At 33.5% G+C, this 14,358-nt stretch overlaps 1 protein-coding gene across 1 annotated transcript; it reads left to right on the plus strand.

Moving 5' to 3' along the window:
• The first annotated feature begins 5,360 nt into the window (after positions 1-5,360).
• LOC131013981 (putative E3 ubiquitin-protein ligase LIN-1) lies at positions 5,361-13,920 on the plus strand. The gene is made up of 9 exons (XM_057941924.1): positions 5,361-5,662; positions 6,691-8,372; positions 8,987-9,205; positions 9,302-9,329; positions 9,414-10,062; positions 10,428-10,572; positions 12,518-12,769; positions 12,900-13,230; positions 13,635-13,920. Exons 2-9 carry the CDS (start codon positions 6,723-6,725, stop codon positions 13,751-13,753), a joined length of 3,393 nt encoding a protein of 1,130 aa, XP_057797907.1. The 5' UTR covers positions 5,361-5,662; positions 6,691-6,722; the 3' UTR covers positions 13,754-13,920.
• Positions 13,921-14,358: the final 438 nt, after the last annotated feature.

Below are 14,358 nucleotides of genomic sequence, written 5' to 3' on the forward strand. Positions count from 1 at the left end.
GGTATATTTTGGCCAATTTGAAAATTCAGGTGAAAATTGCAACTTTTATCAAAGTTCGTGTATTTTTTGGCTATAATCCCTTTTTTTTTAACGTTAATATGTTGTCCGTGTAGATTATGGTTGTTGTCTTATTCTCCCTTCCAATATTAATAAATATTTCATTTAACTTTTTTCTTTGTTTTCCAGTAAGTGTTTAATTTCAAAATGTAAGAGTATACTATTCATATTTTTTCCATTGTCTCTATTCAATATTTTTGTTTAATATTTGGATAAAATAATTAATAATATTATAAATGTAAGTTTTCTTGCCTTCTTAATATGTGTTTTGGCAACTTTCAATTGAAAATCAATTTTAAAATAGAATGGCAATTTTGTAGTTATGATAAAATTGAAGGTTTATTTGTAAACTATATTTTTTCTTTTTATTTCCTTTATATTTAACAAAAATAATATTTTTCTTTATAAGCTCAAGTTGACATAAAAGTAAATGAACATGAATACCACTTTATTTTAACCAATTGAAAACCTAATTTGCAAAAATAGGTTCAATTTCAGAAAAATTCAACATTTCAGAAAATCATTTACCAAACCTTAAATGACCAAATACTTCTACGTCAAGTTCAACATTCACAAATAAATTTAAATCAACTACTAAAAGACTTCACGGGATAAAAACAAGTTTATGCTCAAAACGATTCAAAGGAATTTAATAATTATAAAGTCTAACGTTCAAGGCGGAAATAAGCACAAAATAAACTTCGCCACACCCATTCCGCCACGCCACTCCAAACTCACTGGTGAGCACAAAAAGAGTACTCAGTGGTGGGAAACAATAAGGAAAATGATTTATCCAAATGTGTATTAGATTGTGGAAAGTGATACTCATTCACAACCTGCCTCACCAGCACAGCATAAACAACACCGTTGCCTCATCGGCAAGCAATCCAACCTCACATGCATGGAATCATTCTCAACATTGCCTTGCAGGCAAACAATCCAGCCTCACTGGCATGAATCACAATCAATATTGCCTCACAGGCAAACAATCCAACCTCACTGGCATGGAACACAATCAATATTGCCTCACTGGCAAAAAACATCCCAAAGATGTGGTAATCGCTATCCAAACAAAAACACAAAAACGATCAAGCGCACCTGTGAGAGGAAAAGTAACCAAAACAAAAAGAAAAAGAAACATGAAAAAGAGAGTAACACAAACAATCGCCTAAAGCCTCCCCGGCAACGGCGCCAAAATTTGTTTCGACCAAACGAACACCTCAGGTCGCCCCGCGATAGTACGAGGTCATCCTAGGGTGGCAAGTCAACCTAAGTCGTATTCTCGAGGAAGGCTAAGAAGGGTTTGGTTCATGCTACGCACATAAAACGATAAAATAAACCTAAACACTCTAAACATAGATAGTGTCTGTAACTCCACATCCGATTGACTAACGCGTAATTGAAAGAAAACATATAAAATTAACTAGGCAATAGGTAAAATAAAGCAGTAAAAGAAAGCATATAAAATTAGAGTGGTTCTAAAGCTAGCGTTCGGAAAAGAAATAAATCAATAGAGAAAAACCAATAAACAAGAACTAGATTATCTAGACAATGAACGAGAATCAAAGGCAAACAATATCTAACAAGTACACACTGAAAGACAAGAGAATAAATCTGTAAAAAAGCTATAAATCATACTATATTAAACTAGAGCAAGAACAAAATAGATTAATATGATAAATCTCAAATTGAGAGCATGAATCATCTATCTATCTAATCTAGATGTTTTGGTCTAGAGAAGAAGGATGAAGAGTGTCGAGAATTCTCTAAAAAACTAGAATGAAAGATGCCAAAAGCAAGCCCTGGCCGCCTCTTTAAATTTGCACACAAAACTGTCAAAATCAAGACACGGCGGCCGCAGCCTCACGGCGCCACTTCCCTACGCAGTTTAGAGTCGGCGGGCACCACCTCCCGGCGGGTGCAGGCCACTGCACTGCGCATTGTTTTTGTTTTGGTCCGTTCTCCCTCGTTTCAAGTCACTCCCTTAATGTATATGTAGATATATGTTGATATATATGGATTCTCTGTATAAAAAATTTCTTTATGCAAAACTATGTTTTTGTGCTATATTAATTTTGGTAGTAAGAATTTGAACACGTTCATATTGTTACAAATTAAAATATTAAGTTATTTGTTTAAATATTTTAATAATTATGTTGAAATTAAAAATTTATTTAAAACATAGAAATTTCTCTTAAAATTAAATCTTAAATTTAAAACATAATAGTCCGAGGACTGGGAGTCTGGGATTAGCCTAGGACAATTGTTGACCAAGTAAATTAATACCCTCTCTATCTTAAAAAAGTGTGCAAATTTTATAGTTTTCGTTCGTCATATACATATGTGACATGTATACATTTTGTCATTCTTCAATCTCAATATTAACTAATATTCTTAAAATTTGTATGCACATTATTTCATAATAAATTAAAAGGATGTTTGACTAAGCTTAGAGCATGTAGAATGGGGAGTTAAGGTGGGCTCTTAAATATGGTTCCCACCATTTAAGAGCCCACCCTCTATTATGGAAGATCCCACCCTTGACTCTTAAAATTTTAATTTTCTAAAAATAAAAATGCATTACAATATTAATAATAATTAAAAATTATAATGAAAAATTAGAATTAAATGTAGGATTATTTTGAAGCAACATTAAGTTGATTATTGAATCCCACATTGAGAAATGTAGGATTCTTTACAATATGTAGTACATTATAAATAGTGAAGTTGCATTAAATTGAGTATTGAATCCTATATTTTTGTGTAGTACACTATAATTAGTGAAGCTACATTAAGTTGAGTATTGAATCCCACATTGAAAAATGTAAGATTCTCTACCATGTGTAACGAGCCCCCAATTGTTGATGCTCTTATAATCTCTTAAACAACTTAAGCTCATTCCAAGTGTTTAAAAGTGTTTGAAAAATAAGTTCTTAAAAATTTATAAATTATAAAAATAAACTCTAAGCGCTTATAAACTTTCCAAAAAATAAGTTTAAGGAACACCTATTTTACAAAAATAACTCAACTATGATTTTTTATTTTCATCGTATATCATTCTCATTTCATTTCTTTTCGATTTTCTTTCTCTAATTAAAAATTCTCTATCCAACTTATAAGTTCAATTATCCAAATAGTTTAACAATTTATAAATTTTAAATATATATATAGGGTTAACTGCATATAATATCACGAACTTTGCTCGAAATTCATTTTCCCCACGATCTTTAAAAATTTCATTTTTTATCAAATACTTTGACATTTGTTCAATTTCCCCACGATTTTTTTTTCCGATGACTGGAAAAATGACATAGCAGTGACTTGGATTTAATTTTACACGTGACATTGACGTGGAATATATATGAATTTTCAATTACACATATAATATTAAATGATAATAAAAAAGACCTAATTTCTTTTAATTTCTCATTTTTATCCAGCAAAAGGAAATCAAAGATTGTTTTTGGCGTTAGAAAAAAATGATTGCTTTCCTTTCCACCACATCTGTCGAAGGGTTCCTCTCCAAACCAGTGTGGAAGTTTTCGTGTCGAGGTCTTCCAAACCAGTGACGCTGATTGCTTCGTGCTTCCAGTCTTCCAAACGAATACGCCGAGTGTTGGCGTCGATTGTTGGCGCCGGTGCTTCGCCCATGGGTGGCGCTGATTGCTGAAACGAGGGTTTTAATTTTTAAACTGAAACGCATCGTTTAATTTATCGGAATGGTGTGTGCCGGCGAGCCACATCAGTGCCACGTCAATTCCGATTTGAGGGTAAAAAAAATTCGTGGGGAAATTGAATAAATGTTAAAGTATTTGATAAAAACATGAAATTTTTAAAGATCGTGGGAAAAATGAATTTCGAGCAAAGTTCATAATATTATATGCAATTATCTTAAAAAGCTTTTAAAATATCTTATAAGGTCCAAAAATTTATATACTCTTTAAAATAAGCTTAGCCAAACAGTTTAAGCTATCCTCTTACGAGTATTACTTTGAAGGATTAGTTTGATAGATAAAAATAGTAAATTAATTTCTTGTTTACTTTCTTGGATTGAAACTTTAGGATATCACAAGATTATTGATTATTTTTATCACTAGCATTTGCACCCCGTGCAATGCACGGGAAATATTTTTATATTTCTAAATTTATATAAAATTGATAACAACTCAATATCACATTTATACATATAATAAAAAAAAATAACTTTAACTAATTAAATATATTTTATTGAATATTGAAAAAAAAAGAATCCACAATAATAAAAAAAATTGATATTATGTGAATAAAAAAAATAAGTTAAAAAATTAAAAATTTAAACAATTAAAAAAATTATTCAAAAAAAAATGAGAGGAGAGATAATTTTTCAAAATTTTAATTTTTAAATAAATATAAATTTTATATTATAAATAAAATATATCAAATTAAAGTTCTTATCACAATCTTTAATTTAATATGCATATTAAATATTTTATAATTAAACGAATTTCAAAAATTTTGAAAGGAACAAACAAAGAAATAAAAAGATAAAGAAAAAGAAAATAAAACCCTTTTTATAGATTCTAGAACTGTAAATAAACGTTTGTTAGAAATGTGAGTTAGTTGACTTAAATATTTTAATATTTTATTTTAAATTATGAATCGTAAAAAAAAGTTTACAAAATTAAAAAATAATGAAAAATGAATTAAATAATAGATTTAGTAAAAAAAAGATGAGAGAGGAGAGAGAAATTTTTAAAATTTTAATATTTAAACTAATATAATTTTTACATTTTAAATCTTATATTTACATAAACTATATCAAATTAAAGCTCTTATCGTGATCTTTAATTTGATAGGCATATTGAATATTTTATAATTAATCGAATTTCATAATTTTAGAAATAAATAAAACAAAAAAAATAAGAAGTTAAAGAAAAGAAAATGAAAAGAATAAATAGAGTTTATAAATAATTCTTCAATTTTGTCTTAACTACAAAATCGCCATTCAATTTTCAAATTGATTTGAAATCAATTTCTAATTGAAAACTGCTGTTTTAATATAGTATAGATTTAAATCAATTTTGCTTGATTTTAATTTCATTAAAAGGATCAGATTGGAGAAACTCTACTTAAAATAGTCAATCGTATATTTTATCAATCATGCAAAGCAAACGTCTGTCGAGTGAAAGAGACTAAATTAAAAAAGAACGTTTTTGTCAAGATGGAAAGAGGGCGGCAGATTATTTATGGCCTGCAGTATGGAAGAGTCTTTTGAGTGCACAACGTTATTATGTTTGTAATCTTCTCAGCTTCTCACATTTGTCACTTCTCTGCTTAGCATCTTCTTCATCTATCATTGTCCTTTCCCCATTACTTTGTTTTTAATTTAATATTTAATTTCCTTCCCTTTGTTTAATGTCAAGTATTAATCAATGGCTTCCATTAATTTGTTCCACCTTTATTTCGACCACTCTTGTCTTCTTGTTTTATCCCCTTCTGCTGTATTTCTTAAGGTTTCAATGTTATATCCAAATTTCAACGTTGATCACTTCTTCTAGTAGTCTCAAAACAGACCTTGGCTTTTACGGACTTGCATGTATCTTGACGAACAAGAAACTGATTGAAGGTACTTGCAGTTTGTAAATATGTGTGTGCTTGTTTGTTTGTGACGAAATACGAATTTCTGAATCCATATTTTTCGGAATTCATCTATCTGAACTTGAACACAAATTTCAGTTCTGCAATTTCAATTAGCATTTGTTATTAGCTTTATTTGGTTGGTGCATGTGATGTTTCAAATTCTGTAATTTTGTGAATAACAAATACTACCATTTGAATAACCCCTTTTGACTAACTGTAAAAAGTTGTATGCAACTTTGCAAGCAGGTAGCTTCTACTAGACATATTTGATCTGAATGATAGGATCGACTGATAATATTTGAACGATGAGATGGTCAAACAAGTTTGAAATTAATCAATCCATCAAAATAAATGGTAGAATATCTTGGATTATTTTTATCTGTATATCCATCTTGCGTTTACTTTGGTCATAAAATTTTCATTGGAAAATGACGGATAAGAAAAGATGAGAAAATATTATATTTTCCTCCCTTTTTATTATACTAGCCGAAAGAACATACGTTGTACGTGTAATTAATATTATTTTATTTGATAATTTTAGAAAATCTATTAACTCATTACTTTTATTAGATAGTTTGTTGAATGAATATATTTATCTATAAGCCTTATCAATAGCTATACTTATATATCACATAGATTTAGTGGAATATCTAATGAATTAATATATTCTTATAAATATATAATATGTAAAATAACCTTAAAATAAAATATGTAATAGGGGTAAAATAGACAATCCACAAGTTGTGCCTTAGGATGTCTTAGGCTCTTTTTCTATTAGTATAGATGTTTACTAGAGATGAAAATATTGAAAAATGTTGGTAAATATTTTCGCACCACTAGCTAAAGATAATATATTATCCAACGTTTGGAGAGAAAATAAGTGAAAGGAGCGCCCGAAGAAATTTTTATATCATAGTAAACATGTGAAAATGGTGAAAATGTATGTTTTCTCTCATTTTTCATCAAAGTAAACGGACCCTAATCAGATTGCATTTGTCGCATTTGTTGAAACAGGTAAATGTGAGGTGAAAAGATAAAAGAGTAAAATGGCAATGTCATTGGAAGACCTTTTGGCTGAGGAAGGTTTCAAGAGGAGGAAAGACAAAATGAAGGCCAGAGCTTCCTTTGCTTTGGAACGGAGAAGTGGCCCTCTTTACATGGAACAGGAAAGGCATGTGTCTGGTTCTCTGCTGGCTGTAAGGAGAACTGAGAGGACGAGATCTGATATACCTCGTTCCGATTTTAAAGCAGAATTCTCAACAAGTGGCAGCTTTTCAGTGAGGAAGCCAAGGGACAATCTTAGCAGGGATAGAGGAATTGTTATGAATGATGGAAGAAGAAGCCATGGAGATTTACTGGATGCAAAGAGATTCAGCACCAGTACAGAGATAACCGAGGTGATTCGGAGTGATGGGATAGTTGAGGAGGGAACTGACAGGTCTTATAAAGACATATACTCGAATAAAGTTTATGGTCACATCAAACATGAAGGGAATGATTCAGCTCCTTTGAATGGTATAGTGATGGAAAACAAGAAAGATAAGAACAACTCCTTTAAGCATACTTATCCTCATGCTGATCACCGGAGTTACAGGGATACTAATCCAAGAAGCGTCAGACGACCTCAGAGCTCCGAAAGAAGATCATCAAACAAAGTTGTTGAAATTAGTGGCAACAAATTTGATGAAAGTAGAAGCATAAGACAAAACAAGCTTGACGAGGTTCAAGCTGCCCCTGCTCTTGATGAAGCCGCCGTTAAAGCAATCATTTCCATCTTCAGTGGGCATGCCAAGCGGTTTCTTGACGATGAGGATTTCAGGACATCTCTTCATCATAGTACTTTTGCTTCCCTCAATTTGATCGGAGTTGATGAGAGCCTGAGCACTGAGAGCAAAGTCGTGGAAAATCTCCAAGAAGCTATAGAGACCATTGAAAAAGCTGCAGAGGAGGAGAGTGCAAACTTGAAGGAATTGAAAAGGGCATCACTACAGCTTAGTGTGATCGCGGGATTAAACTCGAGTGATATCAAGGATGGATTCACATCTGGAGTTCCTAATCTAAGGCTGTCAGCTTGTGCTCATCTCTATCTCAGTGTAATATATATGCTGCAAAGAAAAGATAAGGTTGCAGCAAAGCATCTTGTTCAAGTATTCTGCGACTCCCCATTCCAGGCGCGGACACTCTTGCTGCCTGATTTGTGGGACCATGTATTTCTTCCTCATCTCTTGCATTTGAAGGAATGGTATGATAAGGAAACTTACGCGGTGCCAGATTCCCCCGTTTTGATGAATCCGAAGCTTCGGGACAAAGCTTATAGCGAAAGTCTGGATTCAGGAACCTATCAATTTGCAATGTACTATAAAGATTGGATGATAGATGGGGCCGGAGAACCTGCAGTCCCTGTTATCAGAGTTCCTTCTTTCTCTGTTCAGTTGATGCTAAGGGGAGGCTTGCTCGGCCATACGAGTAGTCCTGCTAGTCACGTCTCGCCTCAGCCAATGGTCAGTAAAGAACTGTACAATGAAGTGTTTAAGCATTCAGATAAGCCTCGAGTCGAATCTGATTTTAACGAGGAAGAAAACTTTGACAGCACTGCTGCCAGAAACTCCAATAGTCCAGCTCCAGAAGACAAACAGCTAATTTTGTGCACTAATGACTCGGTCATACAAGCAAATAAAGAAGCCGAATCTCCTACTGTAAGTGATCAAATCTCAAAATTTGTATGAATCAAGGATTCAATACACTAAACATTGGGGCCTTGTTCTTGGTAACGCAGAGAGAGAGAGTGAGAGAGAGAGAGAGAGAGAGAGAGAGAAAGAATTGCAGAATCTTGAAATCTGATTCTTTTTACGAATATAAACTTGAATGAGTGATATAATTTTCTGGATACAAATTTTCTTTAATAGAATTAGAGATTGTCTTCCAACTTATGTCTGGTTTTTCAAAAGTCGATGCTTTTGATTCTACATTTAACTTAACGTATATTTTAATTTTTTTCTTTGAATTATTTTTGACTTCAAAATCCATTTCAGTATTTCACAATTTTAAGAATGCTGTTGATCGTGCCTCTAATTTAGTTCTAGTATTACTTTGTGCAAAAATCCCTAACTAGTAACTAGTAAACCTATTAAAAAAAAATCTCATGTTTTCAAGTGCATGGTTTGGAAATAATGTAGCCTTGCACTTAGTAGTTTGCATCTTTTCCTTATGTCAAGCCAGAATATGTTCAGGCTATGACTTATTACTATGTTTGCCTATGTATTTTGAGAGGATATAGCAAGTTCTAAAAGAATCTCCCATATTAATGTAGAATAATATACCTGAAGTAGCATGGATAATGCATTCAGAGGATTCATCAGGAGAAGAAAATCGTCAAGGAAATTTACACGTATCATATAAGATTCAAGCACTACCTCCTGCAAAAGATAACAATCTTGTAATCGAGATGGAACAAACTGAAGATTCAGATCATCATTCTACACCAAGGTTCTTACCACATCCTGAAGATGCTTCAGACCATGTAGTATCGGTATGCTATATCTGCTGCTGAACTTCCACACGATAAACACACACCTGTTATCAGTCAGATATGATATCATGATTTTTTATATTGTTCTTCATGCAGGAAAACAAACTGGAACCTTCTATTCGAGGTTGCTAATAAAAAATCTCAATTATCGACTCCTTTTGGCGTTCTTCTCCCTGAAACTTTTATTTAGCTAATTATTGTCATGCAGAATTGCAGGAGAACTATGAATACTTCACTGGAAAACCTGTTCGGTGTAGCATCCCAAAAGATTTTGTTTGCCCCTTGACGGGACTTCTTTTTAAAAATCCGGTGACTCTCGAGACTGGTGAAACTTTCGAGCATGAAGCTATAGCAGACTGGTTTAGTACTAAAGGATGCTTCACGTGTCCCGTCACTGGAAAAACATTACAATATGAGGCTGTCCCACCTACAAATCTCATTCTGAAGCGTATTATTGATAAATGGAAGACAGATCATATTGAACCTCTCTTGGCTTTACTCTCGCAAGTAACATCGGGTTCCGATGGAGTTATAGAAGTAGACTATAACACGGTCATTTGCATCTTAGGGGAACTGCTCCAAGTTATGAGTAAGGAGGAGAGAATAATACATACTAGACGAGTTATATCTCTGGGCGGCCTGCAGCTTCTGTCAATAAGATTTGACACTTCCAATGCTGAGGAGAAAATGTTTATCTTAGCACTGCTGTGCTCTTGCATTGACGCTGATGCAGACTGCAGGAATTGGATTGCTAGAAACATAAACAAGTCGAACTTGCTGGAAGTGCTTCAGAGTGAAGAGCTAGAATCTAGAAAAAATGCTGTGTTACTTCTGGCCAAACTAGTTTGTTTTAACAGGTACTCAGCTCTCTACTTCGACAACTATGCTTATTAACATTGATTTATTTTGTAGATACGAGTATAACTAGATAATAGTGCGCTAATAATTTCCATGTTTGGATGAAGGGGGGGAAACATATCTGCCATATTCTCCGATGCTGGCATGCTTTAAGTCATGCAGTTGTAATTGATAACCTTCTAGCTATAGCTATTTCTTTTACCATTTTAGTGATTAAATTTTTAGTGTATCACTAATTCAGATGTATTAGTTGATAGCTGGAAGCAGAGGCCTTTGTTCATTCCATTTCTTGCATTTAATCTGAGAACTTGCCTTAACTCATTTTGTTTGTGCATCTTTGCTATCTTTGATTATTGAATATCAGGAGGAGCAGAGCAAAATTCTTTTTGGAAGGCCTAGGTGATGAAGAGTTACTAAATGCAATGGACCATTTGAACATGTATCTTCAGACATGCCCTCTGGAACAGACACCGTTAGTCGCTATTCTGATTCTGCATCTCGATCTGCTGGTAGGTATTGTAATTGATAGGTATTCTAAGAATAAATTGATGCATGTTGAGATCTTTTATTCAATTTAACTGTTCTATTTGGTTGCAAATTTATCAAAACAAAAGGAGGGAGAAGAAAATATGGATTTTTTTATTTTTTTATTTTTTTTATTTATCACATTTTAGTGGTCATCACGTTTTTTTATCTCATGTTCTCTTGGGAGTCAAAAAGTTTATCCTATCTTAAACATGTGAACTATTATCAATTTATCACATCAATATCCCATGATATTATAATCATGAATTGTAGCAAAAAGGAAGGAAAAGGGGCTGCTGGAAAAGCTTTCCATCCTGCCCAAGAAAAATTATCCACCCTATAAAACGTGTGAAAATAGTGAAAAAAATTGTGAAAGTACATGTTTTCCGACATTTTCCATCAAACAGAACGCACCCTTAGAAGAACCTTGTGTGTCCAGTAGTATTGTATCCTCACTTTCTGTTTCTGTATGATCTGTGTCTGTAATTTCATCGTGTAGTAATGGACGTTTTAACTTTTACCTAGGGATTAGTAGACTTGTGCGGCAGCTAATATATTGCTTATTTTTTTCAAACCCAATGAATACTAACTTTTCTACCTGCACATTATGTATAAATTATGATTTATGGGTAGATCTGGAATCTGGGCTAAAAAGACAGCATAGCTCAAGTTACTAGACAAAGATTAAATGCTTATTCATGTATATGTAAGTGGAGCAAAATACTAGAACTATGCATATTTGGGATCTGTACAAAACATTAGGGAGGATGACAAAAATCTGCGGAATTTGACATTACAAGATCAATTTGACTCACATATTTGAAATGATGATAGAGTGAAGGGATTGAAATAAGTAGAGAACAGAGAACTGAAAGAAATAAATTGAAATAAATATTGAACAAGGAAAAACAGAGAGTAACCCTCCTCTTGCGAGGCCTACAGGAGAACGCTGTCCCGAACACCTCTTGCGAGGCCTACAGCAGAAGCTGTCCAAAATAATACTGCAACGATAATCCTAAGCCTAACTCACTAATAACTATTTAAAGACCTACAGAAACTTGAGGCCCAAGAAATATCTTGGAGCCTACACAAAAGCGTGACTCATTACTTTACTCTAGCCTTTACTCTAGCCCTAAATAACTTAAGCCTAAATAATTAAATAAAGTAAAGAAACAATATATAACTATAACTAAATAATGATCTGTATCAAATGATGTGGAAGTAAAAGAATTGATTGGCTGACAAATGTTCTGGAGTAAGAGATAATAAAAGATATGTAGGAAAATGTTTGTGTTCCATTTGATTTCTGATTTGTGTAGAGTTTTAGAGGTTTGAATCTCTTCATCTTCTGTTATGTATATATTCAGAGGCTAAATAGAAAGATTATTAAATGCTGTGTGATGTGGAGGGCTCTGTTGATTGAGCATGAACATGATCAGAGCTTTGATCTGGATCTGTAGTAATTTGTATCATATCTTGGATAAAACATGGGTATTGTGATGGTTTTGTCAAGATTTGTTCATATAAGATGTAATGCTCTAAGGGTTAGTAGATCGGCATCTTTTAGATCTACATGGATTATTAGAACTGTACCATTTATATGCAGATTCTTGTTACGAACACTTAAAACCTTCTTCATGATTTCCCAAACGCGACGAAGATTCTTGAGTTAAAAGTGTAGAACTTGTTTTTGTGTACGACTTATAGCTCATAATTACGCAAAACTAAAAGCAAATAATGCAGTGCGGTATCATAATGAAATCAGAGGCTTAGAGCATTGAAACCTGAAAAAAGCTGATGTTTGTTTAAAACTGGTAAATTCTACTTTGGGTTACCTTCATTTACAAGTTTGCCTCTGTTTGCTAGCATTAGAAATTTTTTATTTTTGAAGAACAATTGTAACTAGACGGCCTTGCATTGGGCTTGCAGTCAGGAATACATACCAGCAACATATATCGACAGAAGGCTGTTGATGCCCTCTCCACGGCTCTTATAAGAAGCTTAACAGACGATGAAAAAATTCAGAAGAAGTGTTGTAGAGCTCTCCTTATCCTTGGAGGCTTCTTCTCCTCATCCGGGAAACTTATGACGGAGGATTGGATCCTAAAACTAGCTGGTTTTCTCAATGGTCCGGATTGGGATGTTGCTGACGATCGTACAACAGTTGATGGGGTAACAATGGTATGCCAGCTTCTACTATAAATTTTATGTCCAATCAAATAATATATTGTCTGAATTTTTCAGCATAATTTGTTAATGATATTGATGTAGGAATGTAGACAATCCACTAACAAAATCAATGTTTCTGAAGGTTGATTCTGTGAGCGAAGATGATGAAGAAGAAGCTGCGAGGGAGAAATGGTTAAAAAGTTTGTCAGCTTCACTGCTCGGGGATGGGAAGAAGTCGTTCTTGGAGGCTGTTTCCAAGTGCCTGAGCTTAGGGAAGTCGGGTTTGGTGAGGGTGTGTCTGACAACAGTGGCATGGTTGAGCTTCTCGCTCGCTTCATTACACGACACGAAATATCAGCTTTCCGCCTTCTCTGCTCTAATATCTCCACTCAAGCAGTACCTGGAATATGGGGTGCTAGTGGAGCAGAGGATTCTCGCTTCTCTTTCTCTACTTAATTTCAGTACAATTCCAGGTCAGTCTTTTTCTTGTTAATATCGATGTTTGGTAGATGTATGTGTATATATTGAGTTATTCTTAAATTATACCCTCAACTTTAACCATATGGTGACTTTTTACTTCGAATTTATAAATATAGCATCTACTTATTTATGTTGTTTATTTAATAGTTCGAGTCAAAATTTTCAGCCAACTGAATCTTGTATGTATAGGCGAAAGCTGATTTGGCATTGAAGGACTGAATGTGAATGAAGCTGGTGTATTCGTTGAAAAGAATAGCACTGTAGTGTTGCCAAATTAGCTTTTGTAAATTCTTGCTATATTTATAAATTCGGCCTACAATGAAATAAAAATTCGGACTATAATTTAAGAATAAGACATAATTTTGGGTATCTACTTGAGAAAGTTTTGTATTTGCAGAATGCCGGATGTTGCTGATGAAGATCGCGGATGAGATCGGGCCTTGTTTAGATGACCTCGCAGAGGTAACATGGACAGCTACAGAGCTATATGCCATCATTTACGGGCAAAGGAGGTAGAAGCTATAACTGAAAATAAATAAGCTTCTTTGCTTTCATGTATATGTGCGTTACTTGTGCAATTTTTCAGTAGTCATAACTGTCTTTTAGCATCTTCTCGTGGAAATATATATACTGCTTTTGAATGTAGTTATGCATATCGCTCTCCATTATTCAAAACATCTTAATCAATGGAAACTTTCGAACTTCCTCTCGTGTTGCAGTCTTGCAGAAATGTATTTGCACTGCTTTTGCTAAGATATTCAAACCATGGATGCACTGGCGAACCTAGATTCTTTTAGGGGACAACTAATTATGAATTTATAAATTCATAGTATAATATAATCACAATACGGTTTAAATTAGAGATATATAAACCTTTTTCTCTTCCATTCTTCATGTTTTGTTTTCGCTGGACAATAGTTTCATTAATAACATTTACAAATACATAATTTTTCGTTGCAAGGTATTGAGCAATTACTCAATAGCGTGTCACTCGTACGATTAGCCAGATGAAAAAGCTTTCTCACTGAATTAGTGACAACTGACAAAATCAATGACAACTTAACTAGTATTAATATTAAATGCAGAAAATAAATCTATGAGATCAAGGGTCATGCATAAAA

The sequence above is a fragment of the Salvia miltiorrhiza genome, chromosome 3 (assembly GCF_028751815.1).
Source record: "Salvia miltiorrhiza cultivar Shanhuang (shh) chromosome 3, IMPLAD_Smil_shh, whole genome shotgun sequence".
Taxonomy (NCBI): domain Eukaryota; kingdom Viridiplantae; phylum Streptophyta; class Magnoliopsida; order Lamiales; family Lamiaceae; genus Salvia; species Salvia miltiorrhiza.

Excerpts from the sequence above, each read along its gene's own strand:
- LOC131013981 (XM_057941924.1), top strand. The coding sequence starts at position 6,723 with ATGGCAATGTCATTGGAAGACCTTTTGGCTGAGGAAGGTTTCAAGAGG. Across the intron at positions 10,063-10,427 it reads AAACTAGTTTGTTTTAACAG|GAGGAGCAGAGCAAAATTCT; the intron begins GTACTCAGCTCT and ends ATTGAATATCAG. Across the intron at positions 12,770-12,899 it reads CAGTTGATGGGGTAACAATG|GTTGATTCTGTGAGCGAAGA; the intron begins GTATGCCAGCTT and ends ATGTTTCTGAAG.